Consider the following 18,242-nt stretch of genomic DNA (forward strand, 5'->3'; position numbering starts at 1 on the left):
AAAAAAAAACGGACCATCCGTTTTGGTGAGGACATGTCACACGGTCCGATTTCTTCTATGTGAATTTTGTATACAACAAGCAAAACGAACCCTTCAATTTGTTTACAAAATTTTCAAAACAAAGAACTCGGAGAGTCCGATTTGTGTACTCCAAATTTTTTCAATTTTTTCAACACAAATCGGTGGGACCGATTTGTGTACTCCAAACTTTTAAAATTTTTTAAACACAATGTACTCCCATAGTTTTAAAAAACACCAAAAATTACCACGTTAAGGTATAACACTCATTCTACTTCCATATCCAAATTTTTTAGCCCTCTTAACACCCCCACAATTTCGTCTCTTTATTTTTATATTTTTTTTTATCATTGTTTTTATATTTTTATATTTTTTTGGTGTGTGCCTTTTGAGTAAAATTGTGTTATTCATATTTATTTATTCAATTAGTCAAGGATTCAATATTAACTTGATATACAATCTTGTAATATTAATAAAGGATACTTACCATATATCTGAATTTCCTTTTTTTTTATTCAAGATTTGGACCATTTCAATGTGTTCAGTCAAATAACACATTCTACTCTTTAACTTTCAAAACAACTTTCTAACATGACACAATAATCCATCAATTTAAGTATACGACTACACAAGATTAGTTATTAATACACCTCATTTCTATATACTAATATCAACAATTCAATATATATATTCAGTTATTCACACATGGAGAAGTTGAATGAAAGTTGTGGTGATCCTCTTGTTTGGATAAGTGTGATGACCAGTCCAATTCATTTACACCTATATCAGAACACATACATTAAACTAGTACACAAAGTGCACTAATAAACCAAGACCTTGAGCTCCATGAACATTAGATAGCAGCTTACATAAGCTCAAAGTAAAAATAAAAAAAAAGGGAATCAAACAAGTACCTAAAATGATTACTTTCTCATCTCACAGTAAATACCACATTAAACTGAGTGCTTAGTGCACATAAAAAACTGTGTCTATGACTACTGAAACTGAGGTTCTTTCTCTTTCAAGTATTCAGACATGTACATGAAGTTTAGAGATTCAGCTACAAAAAAGGACTACAATACATGTTGGAACAAAGCTGAATCTCAAAATCCTATTCAGAAACTGCATATCACTGAATTATAACTAAGGGTTAAAAAAGGGGAAGAAAGAGGGAGAACAATAAGGAAAAATATACATGCACCTAAGATATATAGTGAAGTCAGTAACATGTCCATGCAGAAGAAGTGGCCATAGCTCTATTCTTCCATCCTAGGTATAAAGCACCATCTCTTTGTTCAACCCTATAATTCTCATTGAACTCGTTCAAGAGACTTCTAACTGCAGCCATAGCTGAAGAACTCATAGGGCAAGCTGAAAAACCAGCCATGGAAAATCTTGACCTCCATTTTCCTAGAAGCTCATGCCTTTCCACCCTCTCAGGGCCCTCACAAGCTATCATGTTGACAATGTCGCGGGCCACGCAGTGCTGTTCTGCGCTGATTCTCTGCTTATCGTCCCTGGGACGAGCCACATCGATGGATTCGAACATGGCAGTGTAGTAATTAAGGGTCTCAACAAACCTTTGGAAAAAGGGTGAGGTGTTGGTGTTGGATTCTTGCTCAACAAGGGTAACAACCTTTGGTGACAAGCTCTTCACCAACCTCAATAGCCTGTCCCTGTGATTCTCAGTGGTTACGCTCTCATCCGGCATGTGGTGCAGAACAAAAGGGAAGTTCACGGCAAGAGCTTCGCCGGGCCAAATCACAAGGTTCTCTAGCTCAACCTCTGATCCACACATTGCAGCACTGTGGAACTCAAAGGGCACCCCAAGAGAATTAGCATATTCTGAGAGCTTTTTTCCCACAATGTGAAGTCCTCCACCTCTGGCATGATTTGATTGGGAATCATCAATACCAGTGACACGGATGAACGGCGGTCCACCCGGCCTACGAGCGAGAGCCTGCATGAGCAAGAACCACTGTGTGCCTTGTGCAATTTGGAAGTCAATTATGTGAATCCTTGCTTCATTCTGCATTGCTTCTCCAATGACAACATTTGCAGATATGTAAGCGAATTTCCAATACGGGCAAATCTGGTACAAGACATGCATATAAGTCATTAGATCCTTGCTTGTTGGTTGTTCACACTTCAATGCCTTGTAAATTAAGCTCCCTGATGATTCAAACCTTGCTCTAAGACCTTCCAACATGTATGCACCTAGTCGCTGCATTGGATCCCCAGCAACAGATACCATCTTCACCAACACATTATCCATCCACCCTAGTGCTGTTTGAATGTCATCATCAGCCACAGATTGTGCACAAAGAATAAGGACTTCTCTCAAGTCCAACTTTGGAATCATCTCAGCAATCTGAACCCAATTGTACTTCGACATTGGAGATGCTCCTTGGTGAACACTCTTGAAGCAGCAGTGACAACTATCAACAATATCTGGTTCTGGCCCCAATAATGTAATCTCCAATTCTCTTAGCTTGTTCTTCAATTCATAGCTATCTTCAGCACTTGAGTAACCGCTTATTGGCGATCCATAGTTGTTGTCAGAAGATTGGTGCTGATCTGAATAGTATGACTGAGAATTCTGTGGAGATAAAGGGCTCCTACTGGATGATACACTAGCACAGGAAGGTGAATCACAACCTATGAGACCATTGGTTGCTGGGGATGAATCAAGGGTATAGTATTGCTCCTTCGAGGCTTCAAACGACACATTGGTCCCCTGGCTGCTACTGTCATGGATATCATGGCATGAATTGCTTTGTAATATTTGGTAATGATTGTAAGGATCAATGCCTTGCACTGGCTGGTGGTATATGTGAATACCAGCTGAGGTTGAGTGTTTCTGGGAGGTTTGCATCTGATAACAAATCGCTTAATTCGGGTTGGGATAGGTCGGGTTAGTTGGATACCCTGGAATAGGACCTGGATGCCGGTTTGTCTGGGGCCAAAAATTAGTAGTGAAATAAATTTGTTACTCTGAAAATCCCTCCAAACTTTTCCAGATCAGCGGTTTGTTAGTTGCATAAATATAGAGAATACTATTTTACTAAATAATCAACCTCCATTTTGAGAAGGTTCTAGGTGCTTTAAGCATCGGCAAAATTATTGTGTAAGCTATCTACAAAATTGCATGAAAGAAGCCAAAACCTGCAGAGTAAGATAATAATATGGTTAATTCAGCTTCAATGTTGATAAAACAAAGCAAGAAGGAAATTTAGGAAATTTATTTTAAACAGCTTGACAAATGATAAAGCAATATCTGATAAAAATGATGTGACAAAGAAAAACAACACCCAAACAAGATTTTGAAGACAGTCTGGGTATACAAACAAGGCAAAACTCTATTTGTGTGAGGCAATATATCAAACACCATAAGTGCAAAACAGAGCAATTACAGCTTGCATGCAATTTATGATCCCTATTGGGGCAAAAAAGGACCAATCATAAGAACTTATTTGGTCCCATATCCCATTTAGAAGTTCTCCACCACAAAATTCAAGATTTCTATTCTAGGAATTATGAGATGCAAACTCAATCCAAATTACATTAAAAATACACATGCACACCCCAATTAAGACATCTTTCTTGGAAATGGGAGCATTTGTTGCCAAAACCTTCAACCAACTCCCCAAAAATCATCAACAAATACCTCACATGCAAATTCATCCACTATTAAAAGCTTATGAAGCCATGAAGGACCAGAGAAGAGTAAAATAAAAAATAGCTTGAATTTTGACCAAATAGCATAGCACATGCAATTCATTTTGCATCATCAGGCTAGCATATTTATTGCAGGAGAGTAAAAATATTTAAAAAAAAAATCACTTATATACTAAAAAAACAAAAATAAAAAAATAAATATAGAAACTCATTTATTGAGATAAAACGCGTTAGCCTACCTCAAAAGCAACAAGTTTTAAGAACTGACAAAAAAGAAAGAAAGTAGAAATAAACTCTTATTGTTTTCTCTTCAGTTCTTCATTGCCAATATTATTACTTTATTTATTGTTTTATCAGCAACCACAAAGTAAGCAAAATAAATCTTTTTTTTTTAAATCAAAACAATCCCTTTTGAAACATAAATCTAACAAAAAAAAACAGATTAGTTCCAATGGAAAAAAGATTTTGACCCTGAAACCAAAAACACATCACATCAAATCACAGCACACGTGTGTGTACGCCATTTCTAAACTCAAACCCCATCAATCATGAAACCTTAAAAGAACAGAACTTACCTTTGTGTTTGTGATTGTGAGGTGTATGTTGATGCTCAGATTCAGAGACAGAGTCTTAGGTTTCAGTTTCTGTGTGATGTACGGCAGAGATTCCTAGGAAGCCAAGGAAGACAGTGGTTTTGTGAGAGAGAGAGAGAGAGAGAGAGAGAGAGATAGCCGTCTCAAGAGTCCAAAAGCAATGTATTATAGTGATCAGGTTACTAGAAGTTTTGGTGTAATTTAAATAAATAATTACTTAATTAGTATTAGTAATTTAGTATTATTATTATTATGATGATATCATAAATAATGGTTGGTTTGTAAGATTTGCCCCTATGAATAAGTGATAATTACGAAAAGAGGCCTAGGCAGTGTTATGTTACTCGGTTTGAGGTCATGAATGGTGTCAAGAATCAATAGAATGTTCCTCACCGAGTAAAGTACTTATTCTTCAGCTTCTTACCAACACGAAAAAATTATGTGCTGCTATATATAGTAAATTAATTGGGGATGTTCTCGTAAAGACGCTTAAAACGTTTTTTTTAAAGACATTTATATTTTGTATTATTATTGGACATATTAATGAATCGGTTATTTTAAATTTTTTAACAAATTAAAATAAAATCGATTTTTTATAATAATAACAATAAATCCATTTTTTTAGAAATTTAATTGTATTTTTAAATTTTTAGAGATTTAAATGTTCACAAAACAAAAAATTAGGGATATATTTGTCTTTTTATCAAAAAGTTTAATGATATTCGATTTAGATTGTGTAATTCGATCGGATCAAATCGAGTCTAATAATTATAATGCAAACAATTGGGTTTATTATTATTGCTATAATAAACCGATTTTGTTCTGAAAAAAAATAAATTATTAACTAATTTAATAAAAATATCCAATAATAATATGACACATGTAAACATCTTTAAAAAAAGATATTTTTAATGTCTTTATTAAAGTGATCTCTAAAATTATTATTATAAAAATTAGTTAATAAAAAAATATTCTTGTGGCGTCTCACTACTTGTCAAACGCGCTCATACTTACTACTCAGTGGACTACTAATAAATTAATATGGAAGTTATTTATAATTTACTAATAAATTTGTTTTCTCTTTTTCTTTTTCTTAAATTAGAGTGAACTTAATTAGTTAATATTCTTGTTTCGGTAGGCATAAATAAAATTCTGAATATAAAAATTCGGTTTTCTAATTTTAAACAGGTGGAGCTAGATATAATGGCTTAAAATAAACAGTTATTAATGGAAAAACAAAAATATATAAAATAAATACAATAATTAATACAGAAAATGGTACTTACTTTTTTGTTATGTAACATTATCAGTTTAACTGTTTCAATTCATACGGTATCACCAAAACAAGAAATTTAAAAACTAGTGTTGCATTCTTTATTACTCATGCATCAAAGAATGATTAATGGTTTTAATAATATTAATTGTAATAATAATAATAATATGTAGCAATTCTTTTAAATGATTTATAGTTGTTGGAATATTAGAGGCTTAGGAGGGTGTGGAAAGTTGAGTATGGTGAAAGAGTTGAAGAAAAAATATAGGTTGAATATGCTAGGTCTAATTGAAACTAAGAGGGAGGTGGTGACCAAGTTTGATGTAGCACACTTATGGGGGAGTGATACGGTGGGTTGGGACTATGTGGAATCAGTTGGTGCCTCTGGCGGCTTGTTGTTAATATGGGACAATTTTTTATTTAAGCGGTTGAACTGCTACAAAGAGGATGGCTGGCTGTGTGTTGAAGGTGTGTTGACAAAAAATAATTTTAATTGTGCATTCTGCTTGGTATATGGTGCACATGTTCGGAGTGAGAAACTGGTGATGTGGGAGGAGTTAAGCTACATTGTGGGTCTATGTCAGGTTCCGTTTTGCTTCATGAGAGACTTTAACGAGATACTACGGTTGGAAGAAAGAAAAGGTGCTGTTAGTCTACCTGCATCTGCGGAGGATTTCAAAGAATGGTTACAGGACTTACAGTTAGTAGATTTACCACTGTCTGATCGGAAGTTCACTTGGTTCCGGGGTCAATCTTGTAGCCGCATTGATAGGGTCCTTGTCAGTGTGGAGTGGCTTGAGGAGTTCCCAGATACTCGTTTGAAAGGAGGGCCGAGAGGTCTCTCAGATCATTGCCCATTGATTTTAGAAGATTCTAGACTTTGTACGGGACCAAGACCTTTTCGTAGCTTGGATTCTTGGTTTACGCATGAAGGGTTCCTACAGTTGGTAAAGGACGAGTGGAGGAACTTGGGAGATGATATATTCACCAACAAGCTTAAGGCGTTAACAGTACCTCTGAGAAGATGGCATAAGGAAAAGTTTGGGGACATGGACAACAGAATAAAGAAGTTTGAGGAAGAGATTAAGAAAATTGATGATATGGTTAGTGCTGGTAGTTATGACGAAACCATGGAGGCTAGACGAAAGGCTCTGGCATCTTGCTGTGCGAAGTGGTATGTCAGAAAGGAGATTCATTGGAAGCAAATGTCCCGATCCCAACATGCCCGAGATATGGACAAGAATACTAGGTACTTCCATAACCTGGCATCGGCAAGAAGGAGACACAACATAATTGAATCTTTAGTGATTAATGAAAGAATAGTACGGAATCAGGCTAGAATAAAGACTGCGATCTTGGGATTTTATAAAGAACTGTATAGGCAGGAGTATGCTCCTTTGATTGGGATCCGTGATGGGCTAGTTAAGAATATTACTGAGGAGGAGGGAGAAGCACTAGAGGCGATGCCATCAACTGAGGAAGTACGAGATGCAGTTTGGGATTGTGAGTCCAGTAAAGCTCCAGGTAGTGACGGGTATAACATGAAATTCATAAAGAATTGTTGGGAGGAGCTGGGTCAGGAGTTCACTGCAGCTGTGTTGGGCTTTTTCCAGAATGCGAAGCTACCAACAGATGCTCATATTACTTGGGTGGCGTTAGCTCCAAAATTTGTGGGAGCTAAGGAAATTAAGGACTTAAGACCGATTAGTATGGTGGGCTGTGTGTACAAGGTGATATCTAAAGTGCTTGTAAGAAGAATGCGATCAGTGATGCCAAATTTAGTAGGGGAGACTCAGTCTGTATTTGTAAAGGGCAGGAAAATACATGATGGTGCCCTAATTGCTTGTGAGACGGTCCAATGGCTAAAGCTACAGAAGAAGCAGGCAGCAATTGTCAAGCTTGACTTTCAGAAAGCCTATGACAGAGTGAGATGGAGCTTTGTGGATATAGTCCTGCAGAAGATGGGCTTTGGGCTTAGATGGAGGACTTGGGTGAAGGAATGTGTGACTAAAGCGTCTTTGTCGGTGTTGATTAATGGGTCACCGTCTAAGCCATTTAAGATGGAGAGAGGTCTCAGACAAGGAGACCCTCTCTCTCCTTTTCTGTTTGTGCTTGTTGTTGACGTGCTGCACAGGATGGTGGGGAAGGCGGTAAAAAATGGCTGAATTTCTCCACTGCTGGTGGGAAAGGACAACATAGAATTGTCGCATCTACAATTTGCAGATGACACAATTTTATTTTGTCCACAGGAAACAGAGACACTGGTGAATTATAAGAGGCTCTTACGCAGCTTTGAGTTGATGTCTGGCCTGAGCATCAACTTTGAGAACTCGAGTCTAATCCCAATTAACTGTGAGAGGGAATGGGTGATGAATATATGTGGTTTGTTGGGGTGTGCTAAAGCGGCGCTGCCTGTCAGGTACTTAGGCATTTCTCTTGGCGCTAACCCTCGATTGGTGAAGACGTGGAAACCAATCATAGATAAAGTGAAAGACAAGCTGAGCCTATGGAAAGCTAGAACTCTCAACAAAGCGGGTGAATTGGTCCTCATAAAAGCGGTTCTCAATAGCCTGCCGATCTACTACTTGAGCTTATATAAGATGCCAAAGGCGGTTGCAGAAAAGATAATCGGATTGCAGAGAAGGTTCTTATGGAGTAAAGAAGATGGGAATAGTGGGATGCCAATGGTGAGATGGGAGGTAGTCTAAGCTCCGAAAAAGCTAGGTGGTTTGGGGGTGGGAGATGCTTTAATTAGAAATGCATCACTCCTGTTCAAGTGGTGGTGGCGCTTCTCAAAGGAGGACTGCCCGCTTTGAAAGAAAGTGGTATGCTCCTGTAATCAGCTGGACCCAACTGCAATGCTGTCAACCCAACTGTTGCCTTTAGGAAGGGCCCGTGGAAAGATATCTGTCAGCTCAATATCAAGGAGCAGCATATCAGAAATATGATGATCAGTGGCTTGTCCATGGAGGTGGGAAACGGCCGAAGCACCCGTTTTTGGGAGGATGCTTGGTTACAAGGTGGATCTTTGAAAGATTATTTTCCGAGGCTCTTCTCTGTTTCAAATCAACAAGGATCTGTAATAGGGGACTGTGGGTTTTGGGATGGGCTAGAGTGGGTGTGGAACTTCCAGTGGAGGAGAGAACTCTTCCAATGGGAGCTAGAGTTGCTCAATCAACTCCACGATCGGTTATGGGTTGTAAGTTTATCGGTTGATAGAGAGGATTCAGTGGTCTGAAAATTTGACAAAAAAGGTGTCTTTTCTACTAAATCGTTTGTGCAGGTGTTGCAGAAGGAGACCATCTCAGAGGACATCACAAGTTACAGCTTCACTAGTTCCATCTGGAGAGGCTTGGTTTCTCCAAGGGTTGAACTATTTGCATGGTTTGTTTTAGTAGGCAGGGTCAACACGAAGGAGCGACTGACTAGACTCGGCATTATTAACCATAATGACAATGTGTGTGTTTTGTGCAAAAAGGACATAGAATCAGTACATCATCTATTTTTTGCTTGCGAGTTAACATGGCAGGTATGGTGTGCTTGGTTGACGGGTGCTAATAGAGCTTGGGCCATTCTGGAAACAGGAAAAGAGTTATTTGAAAGTTGGACTGGAGTACCAGGGGGCAAGTCTGAGCAAAGAAAATGGCTGACAGGATTCTGTACGGTTGTCTGGAATATTTGGTTGGAGCGCAATAGTAGAGTGTTCCAGAGCTTACAGACAAGTGTCGAAGGAGTAAAGCATAGATCATTCTTGAGCTACAGGGAATGGTGTGGGGTCGATCCGTTTGGTTGTTGATGGCAATGCTGGAGATGACAACGGGTGCGACTAATTTTTTATTTTTTATTATGTATTGTGCTTTGTTCTTCTGGTTCTCTATTTGCTCCACTTTATTGTGTTGAGCTTCTTTCTTAAAAAATAATAATAATAATAATATGTAGGAAGAAGAACTGAAGAAGTGGTGCCTGGTTTAAATAATTGAATATGATAACTTGTAACAAAAGAATATTTGCCAACATATGACAAATTAAAGAGCTATATATATTGACTACACAACAACCAACCAAAACTATATATAAAATAAGCACACAAGAATTATTTCGGTGTATAAGGTATTAATTGAACTTATATATACACACACACGAAGCACATCATATTGCTGTGGAAATGAAATATAGTTTAAGTAGGTTACACTCATAATAATGCATGCTTTCTCCAAATTCAGTGATATATTTGAGATTTTAGAAGTGTTAGTTTATTATTCATTAATAAGTTTTTTATATATATAACAAAAGTGGCTGATTTTAATAGCTGATTTTAGTGTACATGTAGTATTATTCTATATTAATATATCCACAACACTTATTATTTATGATATTTTGTTAATTTAAGTTACAACCAAATTAAAGCCTGCATCACTAATTCACTATCATCGTATGCAATTCACGGCCCCACAATTAACTATAATACAATATCATTAAGGTCAACTCCCTATGAAATAAAATTATTTGGGGTAAGAGTAGATCAACTTTGATGGCTTAATTTGGATCATTGTAACTGCATATGAAGAATAATGCAAGTTAATTATTGAAGATAAAATCATGGTCCTAGCTGCCACGTCTCACTTTAATTATTTCTGCTTATTAATTAATTATACAATTATAGTAAATATATATTAAAATATAAAATACATATTAAAATAATTAAATAATTTATATATTATTTATATAAAAATTTATAATAACTAATTTTAATAGTTAATTTTAATATACAAATAATATTTATGTTACAAATTAGTGTGTTACGTTTGTCACTTCTTAAAAAATGCATAGCAATCAAGAAGCTCTTCTTCCATTCAATTAGATGATGCATGCTTCATACAAATTGATTTCACGCATAAACCATTATATATATTATTTCAAATTGGTTGGCTCAACTTTAGCATTTTTATGCCAATGAGTAATAGCTTAAATGACATAATTTGTCCTTTTTAAAATTTGATAACTAAAATAAAAAGAATTTAGATCTTTTAAATTTTAGATTTTTACTTTAGAGCATAAAGTGAAATCTCTCACCATTAAATGCTTTTTCTCTTATATTTTTTCTTGGTCGCACCTATGAAATAAATGCTGATAGTTCATACTTTACCTTTTAAAGTAAAATTTAAAATTTAGAGAATCCAAATCCAAATAAAAAATACCCTTCTTCCTCCTTTTTTTCGTCATCCTTTTTCCCACATTCTTCTTTCATTTTCACCTCTTCCAAGTCATCATCTTCTATCGTCGGAGCTATCCCATCATACTTTTTTTTCTGTCATTATTTTTTCTCCTGTCATACTACCAACGATACGATTTGGCTCTCTGTCTTCTCCCTTGTCACACCATCATTGGCGACGCTGTTTGGCCCTCTGTCTTCTCCCTTGTCATGCCACCGGCAACTCTCCTTGTGTTTCCAGCATCACCACCCTTGCCTCCCCTCCCTTCCCCTTTCTGCCTGTGTCTTTGTGTTGACTCCTGCTGTTGCCACCATTCACATTCACTTCCACCACCACCACATGCAACTGTACTCCACATTGTCGCCATCATAGATAAGCTAAAGTTTAGGTTTCTAATTTTTTGAAGTTAGGGTTCAAAGATTTTAAATTAGTATCAATGATTTTTGAAGTTAAACTCTTTTTATTTTTGTTGTTATTGTCGTTGAATTTGAAAGAATTTTTTTTTATTGTTATTGAATTTAAAAAATTTGAAGTGTGATATGGTTAAATTTAAAAAATTGAAAGTGTAATATTATTAGTGGTAATAATTGGTGACTATAAAAAAAAGACAGTAATGTAGTTATAACGATAAAGAAATATTTATATCATTTAAAAAATTATTATATTAAAATAATAATTTTAATATTAAATATAATATTAAAAATTATTTTAAAAAAATATAAATAATCATAATTTTAATCCAAAACTTTAAAAATCAAAACAGTACATATTCTTAATTCTTAGGGCAAATCACATAAATAAGCCAATGGGAGCAGAATATTACACAAATCAGTCAAACCAAAAATTGGTTCACGAATTAACTAAACCACATTTCTATGTAGTTCAAACTAGGTCAATTCGAACTTGAAATGCATGTAATTCGAATCACCTTGATTCGAATTACACACAAACGCACACACTCACTAATTCGAATCTAGCTGATTCGAATTACACTATGAATAATTCGAATCAAGTTGATTCGAATTACACAATTGCACGAAACTCTAAGCAGTTCGAATCTAGTTGATTTGAATTACTCACAATTTGCCTTTAGTAGTAATTCGAATGGGGTTGAATCGAATTACACTGGATTCAGCTATAAAAGGAGTTCGAACCCACCTCATTCGAATCATTTTTTCATTCTCAAACCCCACCAAATTCCAGAGAAAACGACCCAGATTCGCTCCGACAAAGGCTCGACCAGGATACTAAGTCGATGGGGGACGATCCGGAAAGACTATATCATTTGGATGGAGTTGCTCATATAGCCGGGGTCATCAACGACGAGGTTAGTATTTAGAAATTTTTTTGTGTGGTATATTTTAGTGGTTTTGCAAGTGGTTTTTGTGAGTGGTTTTGCATGCGGTTTATTTTAGTGGTTTTACTTGTGGTTTTGTTGGTGGTTTATGTTTGCAGTTTATGTTAGCGGTATTGTTAGTGGTTTAGGGTAGCGGTTTTGTTTGCGGTTTTGTTGGTGGTTTATGTTAGTAGTTTATGTTAGTGGTTTTCGATGTGGTTTTGTTAGTGGTTTTGCATGTGGTTTATTTTAGTGGTTTTGTTTGTGGTTTACTTGGTAGTTTATGTTAGTGGTTTTGTTAGTGGTTTCGAATGTGGTTTATGTAAGTGGTTTAGGCCAGTAGTTTTGCAAGTGGTTTATGCTAGTGGTTTATGCTAGTGGTTTATGCTAGTTGTTTATGCTAGTGATTTATGCACGTGGTTTATGTTAGTGGTTTATGTTAACGGTTTATGCATGCGATTTTGCTAGTGGTTTAGGGTAGTGGTTTTGCATGTGGTTTTTGTTAGCGGTTTGTGTTAGTTTTTTCTATTAGTGGTTTCCGTTCATAGTTTACGTTGTTAGTGGTTTCTGCTAGTGGTTTTGTAAGTGGTTGTAATTATGCGGTTCATCTTATGCACAGCCCCAGCGATGCTGTTTGGCCCTCCGTCTTCTCCCTTGTCATGCCACTGGCAACTCTCCTTGTGTTTCCAGCATCACCACCCTTGCCTCCCCTCCCTTCCCCTTTCTGCCTGTGTCTTTGTGTTGACTCCTGCTGTTGCCACCATTCACATTCACTTCCACCACCACCACATGCAACTGTACTCCACATTGTCGCCATCATAGATAAGCTAAAGTTTAGGTTTCTAATTTTTTGAAGTTAGGGTTCAAAGATTTTAAATTAGTATCAATGATTTTTGAAGTTAAACTCTTTTTATTTTTGTTGTTATTGTCGTTGAATTTGAAAGAATTTTTTTTTATTGTTATTGAATTTAAAAAATTTGAAGTGTGATATGGTTAAATTTAAAAAATTGAAAGTGTAATATTATTAGTGGTAATAATTGGTGACTATAAAAAAAAGACAGTAATGTAGTTATAATGATAAAGAAATATTTATATCATTTAAAAAATTATTATATTAAAATAATAATTTTAATATTAAATATAATATTAAAAATTATTTTAAAAAAATATAAATAATCATAATTTTAATCCAAAACTTTAAAAATCAAAACAGTACATATTCTTAATTCTTAGGGCAAATCACATAAATAAGCCAATGGGAGCAGAATATTACACAAATCAGTCAAACCAAAAATTGGTTCACGAATTAACTAAACCACATTTCTATGTAGTTCAAACTAGGTCAATTCGAACTTGAAATGCATGTAATTCGAATCACCTTGATTCGAATTACACACAAACGCACACACTTACTAATTCGAATCTAGCTGATTCGAATTACACTATGAATAATTCGAATCAGGTTGATTCGAATTACACAATTGCACGAAACTCCAAGTAGTTCGAATCTAGTTGATTCGAAATACTCACAATTTGCCTCTAGTAGTAATTCGAATGGGGTTGAATCGAATTATACTGGATTCGGCTATAAAAGGAGTTCGAACCCACCTCATTCGAATCACTTTTTCATTCTCAAACCCCACCAAATTCCAGAGAAAATGACCCAGATTCGCTCCGACAAAGGCTCGACCAGGATACTAAGTCGATGGGGGACGATCCGGAAAGACTATATCATTTGGATGGAGTTGCTCATATATCCGGGGTCATCAACGACGAGGTTAGTATTTAGAATTTTTTTTGTGTGGTATATTTTAGTGGTTTTGCAAGTGGTTTATGTGAGTGGTTTTGCATGCGGTTTATTTTAGTGGTTTTACTTGTGGTTTTATTGGTGGTTTATGTTTGCAGTTTATGTTAGCGGTATTGTTAGTGGTTTAGGGTAGCGGTTTTGTTTGCGGTTTTGTTGGTGGTTTATGTTAGTAGTTTATGTTAGTGGTTTTCGATGTGGTTTTGTTAGTGGTTTTTCATGTGGTTTATTTTAGTGATTTTGCATGTGGTTTATGTTAGTGATTTTGCATTTTGGTTATGCTAGTGATTTTGCATGTGGTTCATTTTAGTGGTTTTGTTTGTGGTTTACTTGGTAGTTTATGTTAGTGGTTTTGTTAGTGGTTTCGAATGTGGTTTATGTAAGTGGTTTAGGCCAGTAGTTTTGCAAGTGGTTTATGCTAGTGGTTTATGCTAATGGTTTATGCTAGTTGTTTATGCTAGTGATTTATGCACGTGGTTTATGTTAGTGGTTTATGTTAACGGTTTATGCATGCGATTTTGCTAGTGGTTTAGGGTAGTGGTTTTGCATGTGGTTTTTGTTAGCGGTTTGTGTTAGTTTTTTCTGTTAGTGGTTTCCGTTCATAGTTTACGTTGTTAGTGGTTTCTGCTAGTGGTTTTGTAAGTGGTTGTAATTATGCGGTTCATCTTATGCGCAGCCCCAGCGATGCATTTTGAGTATGCGGCGGCAGCAGGGCATGCGACTCGATGAGAGGTACATCCCGTACCTGCAGATGGCCGGATTATACCATCTTGCGAGGCTGAATGATAGATGGTTCAATTGGATGAGTCTCTTGTCAGTGCTTTCGTCGAGCGGTGGCGTCCGGAGACGCACACATTCCACATGCCGTTCAGGGAGTGCACAATTACACTACAGGACGTGGCGTACCAGCTGGGCTTGCCGGTCGATGGACGTTATGTGAGTGGTCGCTTGACGGACTTCTAGATATACATCCAGAGTGGCCGTCCAGCTTGGGTGTGGTTCCAGGAGTCGCTTGGTGTGTTACCTCCTGCGAACCAAATTCAGAAGTTCGCAGTGAACTGCACCTGGTTTCAGGAGACTTTTGGAGAGTGCCCCGAGGGAGCCGACGATGCGACAGTGAGGCGCTATGCTCGTGCCTATATCATGATGCTGTTGGGTACTCAGTTGTTTGCCGACAAGTCCGGCAACCGTATTCACATCAGATGGCTACCCTATGTGGCTAGGCTTGAGGAGATGGGTGGCTACAGCTGGGGGTCAGCGGCACTAACGTGGTTGTACCGGTGCATGTGCTGAGTGGCCAACAGACATGTGGTGAAGTTAGCTGGCCCGTTACAGTTACTTCAGTCTTGGATCTTTTGGCGCTTTCCTGGGTTTAGACCTAGTGGGTATGATACGTTCAGCTGGCCCTTGGCGTCGAGGTACTATTGTAGGATTTTTCTGTTATGAGTTAAATTATTTAATTCCATGTCCACTTATATTGTTATACTCTTTTTTCATACTTTTCTTTCGTCATAACACCGATGTGAGTTGCAGGTGGTCAGGTCACAATCCTTCCGGTAGCGAGAAGGGACCTCGAGTGCAGATGTGGAGGCTGAGGATAGACCTGTTACAGTCCACGATGTGAGTATACCCATCGCTTGTGTTAACTTAATTCACCTTTCATAGTTCACGTTACGAACCAGACTAAGATTGTTAGTCCTCATCATGGAGGTCATGGTGGAGAGTGGTACGGTTCCAGTTTGGGAGATGGCTCGGCCCATCGTGACGGTAGACTTGGATTTGGGCCGCTCGGCGATTATTTCGTTGATGTCCCCACTGACGACCACACACTTCAGGAGAGTCAGCCATGGGTTAATCCGGGGACGCTATTTTCAGACTTGCTGGCCAGTGATGGTCTTGATGCGGATTTTGGCGGGTCACACTTCCTAGATGAGATCAGTGCCATTATGCAGGAGAACGATGCGGCACGTCGGTGGGGTCAGATGCCGGGGACACAGGCACCATTAGATGTCGATCTGAACGAGCCTCCTACCGTGCCAACACCTGAGTATTTTGCATTGGGTGGTACCCCTCCTTCCGCCTTTACTGCTGGGTCACATTCAGTTGCTGGAACGTCCAGGGCACCCGTCCGCAGAGAGTCAGTCCCCTCAGGGTCTTCCTCACGACCGTTGCCAGTCCAGCCTAGGCCACATGCACAGGCAAACCCGGATGATGACGATGATGACATCGAGGACGAGGAGCCGCTCGTCAGGAGAGGCCACAGGACATGGGTCTCCCATCGTTGCTTCACCGATTCGCACCTATTTAGATGATCTGTTTATGGTGTATGACTTTTGTCACATTCAGTGTCGTATTTTAGCTTCCTTTATTTATTTTGGCTTTGTATGCTTAGGATCCGAGATGTATTTTGTTATTTATGGTATGTACCTTATTGCTTTCTCGTGTATCCGTTACTTTGGAAATTGGTGTACATTGTGTATTTAAGTTATTTAGACATGTTGGTTGTCATGCTTCACTTGATTTGAAGATTGCCTTATTGCCTTATGTATTTGTCGGAGAGGTGACATTTCGTTTCAGAAAAGAAACACATGGAGTAATTATTAACCAACGCAAAGTACTTCAGATTAAGCTAAACAAATTTTTGTACTTAACAACTTCAAGTAGCATACCTTCAAACAATTGACACTAAATACAAAAGTGAAATCACCATTATAATAAAGCTAACAATAAACCAACTCATGTCCCACCCGTGTGACTTGGTCCTCCGACCTGTGGGCAACTCCGACGTGTGTGTCCTGGTTGCCGACAGAACCCACATCTCTTCGGTCTGTTCGGATCCGCCTCGTCCATAGTGGTTGGTATCCTGGTGGACCTGGGACGTCCCTCGCTCGCACGCCTCTTGTTGGGGTCTGGTATCACTGTCGGCCCATCATATGGTGGCCAGAAACCCTCGGGAATGGGTGGTGTGAACCCCATCCGATACACACTGAACATGGAGCTAAGACGATACACCTGGTGGACATACGGCTTCCAAGTCAGCCGTGAATAGGCACAGCATGCCAGGGCGTGAGGACACGGGAAATGTAGTGCCTAAAAGTATCTGCAGTCACATGTTTGAGATCCGAGTGACACCCTGTAGCTACCAAAGGAGAACGAACCAGTAGGAGTCGTCTCCGAGACGGTGAACTCCGAGTTATCTCGGTCGTACAGAGTCACCGTGAAGCACCTCACCGTCTTTAGATTTGCCTCAATATACTTCACCAGGTGTTGACAGAATTGTTGTCCCGTACCCAGCTGGGCCTCAACCTCTCTCCCCTTGCGGACGAATAGCTCGGCCAACCTCCCGTAAGTTGCCTTCACCAGCGAGCAGACAGGGAGATTCCTGACTCCCTTCAGGATTGAATTAACACACTCGGAGATATTTGTCGTCATGTGTCCGAATCTCTGACCCTCATCCGGATGCTGTGTCCACAATGAATACTCAATCTGGTTTGCCCAATCACACATGGCAGGGTCTTCAGACCGCAGAATGTCAAACCAGTAATCGAACTCCACTTCCGTCTTCGCATACGCTGCATTCACAAGAAGCCTCCTTGCATCCTTGCCCTTTAAGGTTAGGGAGAAATTTGCTGCCACATGCTGAATGCAGAATGCACGGTAGGCAGCAGGAGGTAGCTATCCCCCGTCCGAAGCCTCAAGCGCGACCTTGATGCCGTTATGCCTGTCTGATATAACCAGCAGACCTGGATGAGGGGTCACGTGCTGACGCAGGTGGGAGAGAAAAAAGGACCAGGGAATACAGAATGCACGGTAGGCAGCTGGAGGTATCCATCCTCCGTTGGGAGCCTCAAGCGCAGCCTTGATACTGTTATGCCTATCTGATATAACCAGCAGACCCGCTTGTAGGGTCACGTGCTGACACAGGTGGGAGAGAAAGAAGGACCAGAACTTGGCATTCTCACCCTCAACCAGTGCAAATGCAACAGGCAGAATGTTGGAGTTCCCATCCTGTGCAATCGCGACGAGCAACGTTTCCCCATACTTGCCATACAGATGGGTGCCGTCAATATTGACCAAGGGCTTGTAATGACGGAATGCCTCGATACATGGTGAAAACGTCCAGAACAGTCGGTGAAAATAAGCCAGCGACTCGTCCACCTGTCCCCCAACTCGAACAGGGCTGGTCCTAAGGACTGCAACAGTACCAGGCATCGTCAACTGAACTCCTAACACCCACCTAGGGAGCTCGTTGTACGAATCATCCCAATCACCATAGATGTGGGCAACGGCCTTCTGCTTTTCCAATCACACCCTCCTGTACGTCGGC

General features: G+C 38.8%; 2 protein-coding genes across 2 annotated transcripts; both read right to left on the reverse strand.

Annotated features, from left to right (window-relative positions):
• Window positions 733–4,470, reverse strand: LOC107638707 (scarecrow-like protein 13). Its single transcript, XM_016342069.2, has 2 exons — window positions 4,272–4,470; window positions 733–3,183 (listed from the first exon to the last, which is right to left on the reverse strand). The coding sequence occupies exon 2, from the start codon at window positions 2,891–2,893 to the stop codon at window positions 1,238–1,240; it is 1,656 nt and encodes a 551-aa protein (XP_016197555.1). The 5' UTR covers window positions 2,894–3,183; window positions 4,272–4,470; the 3' UTR covers window positions 733–1,237.
• Window positions 16,652–18,127, reverse strand: LOC107635952. The gene is made up of 3 exons (XM_016339499.1): window positions 17,651–18,127; window positions 17,048–17,554; window positions 16,652–16,927 (listed from the first exon to the last, which is right to left on the reverse strand). Exons 1-3 carry the CDS (start codon window positions 18,125–18,127, stop codon window positions 16,652–16,654), a joined length of 1,260 nt encoding a protein of 419 aa, XP_016194985.1.

Source organism: Arachis ipaensis, chromosome B04 (genome assembly GCF_000816755.2).
Source record: "Arachis ipaensis cultivar K30076 chromosome B04, Araip1.1, whole genome shotgun sequence".
Lineage (NCBI taxonomy): Eukaryota > Viridiplantae > Streptophyta > Magnoliopsida > Fabales > Fabaceae > Arachis > Arachis ipaensis.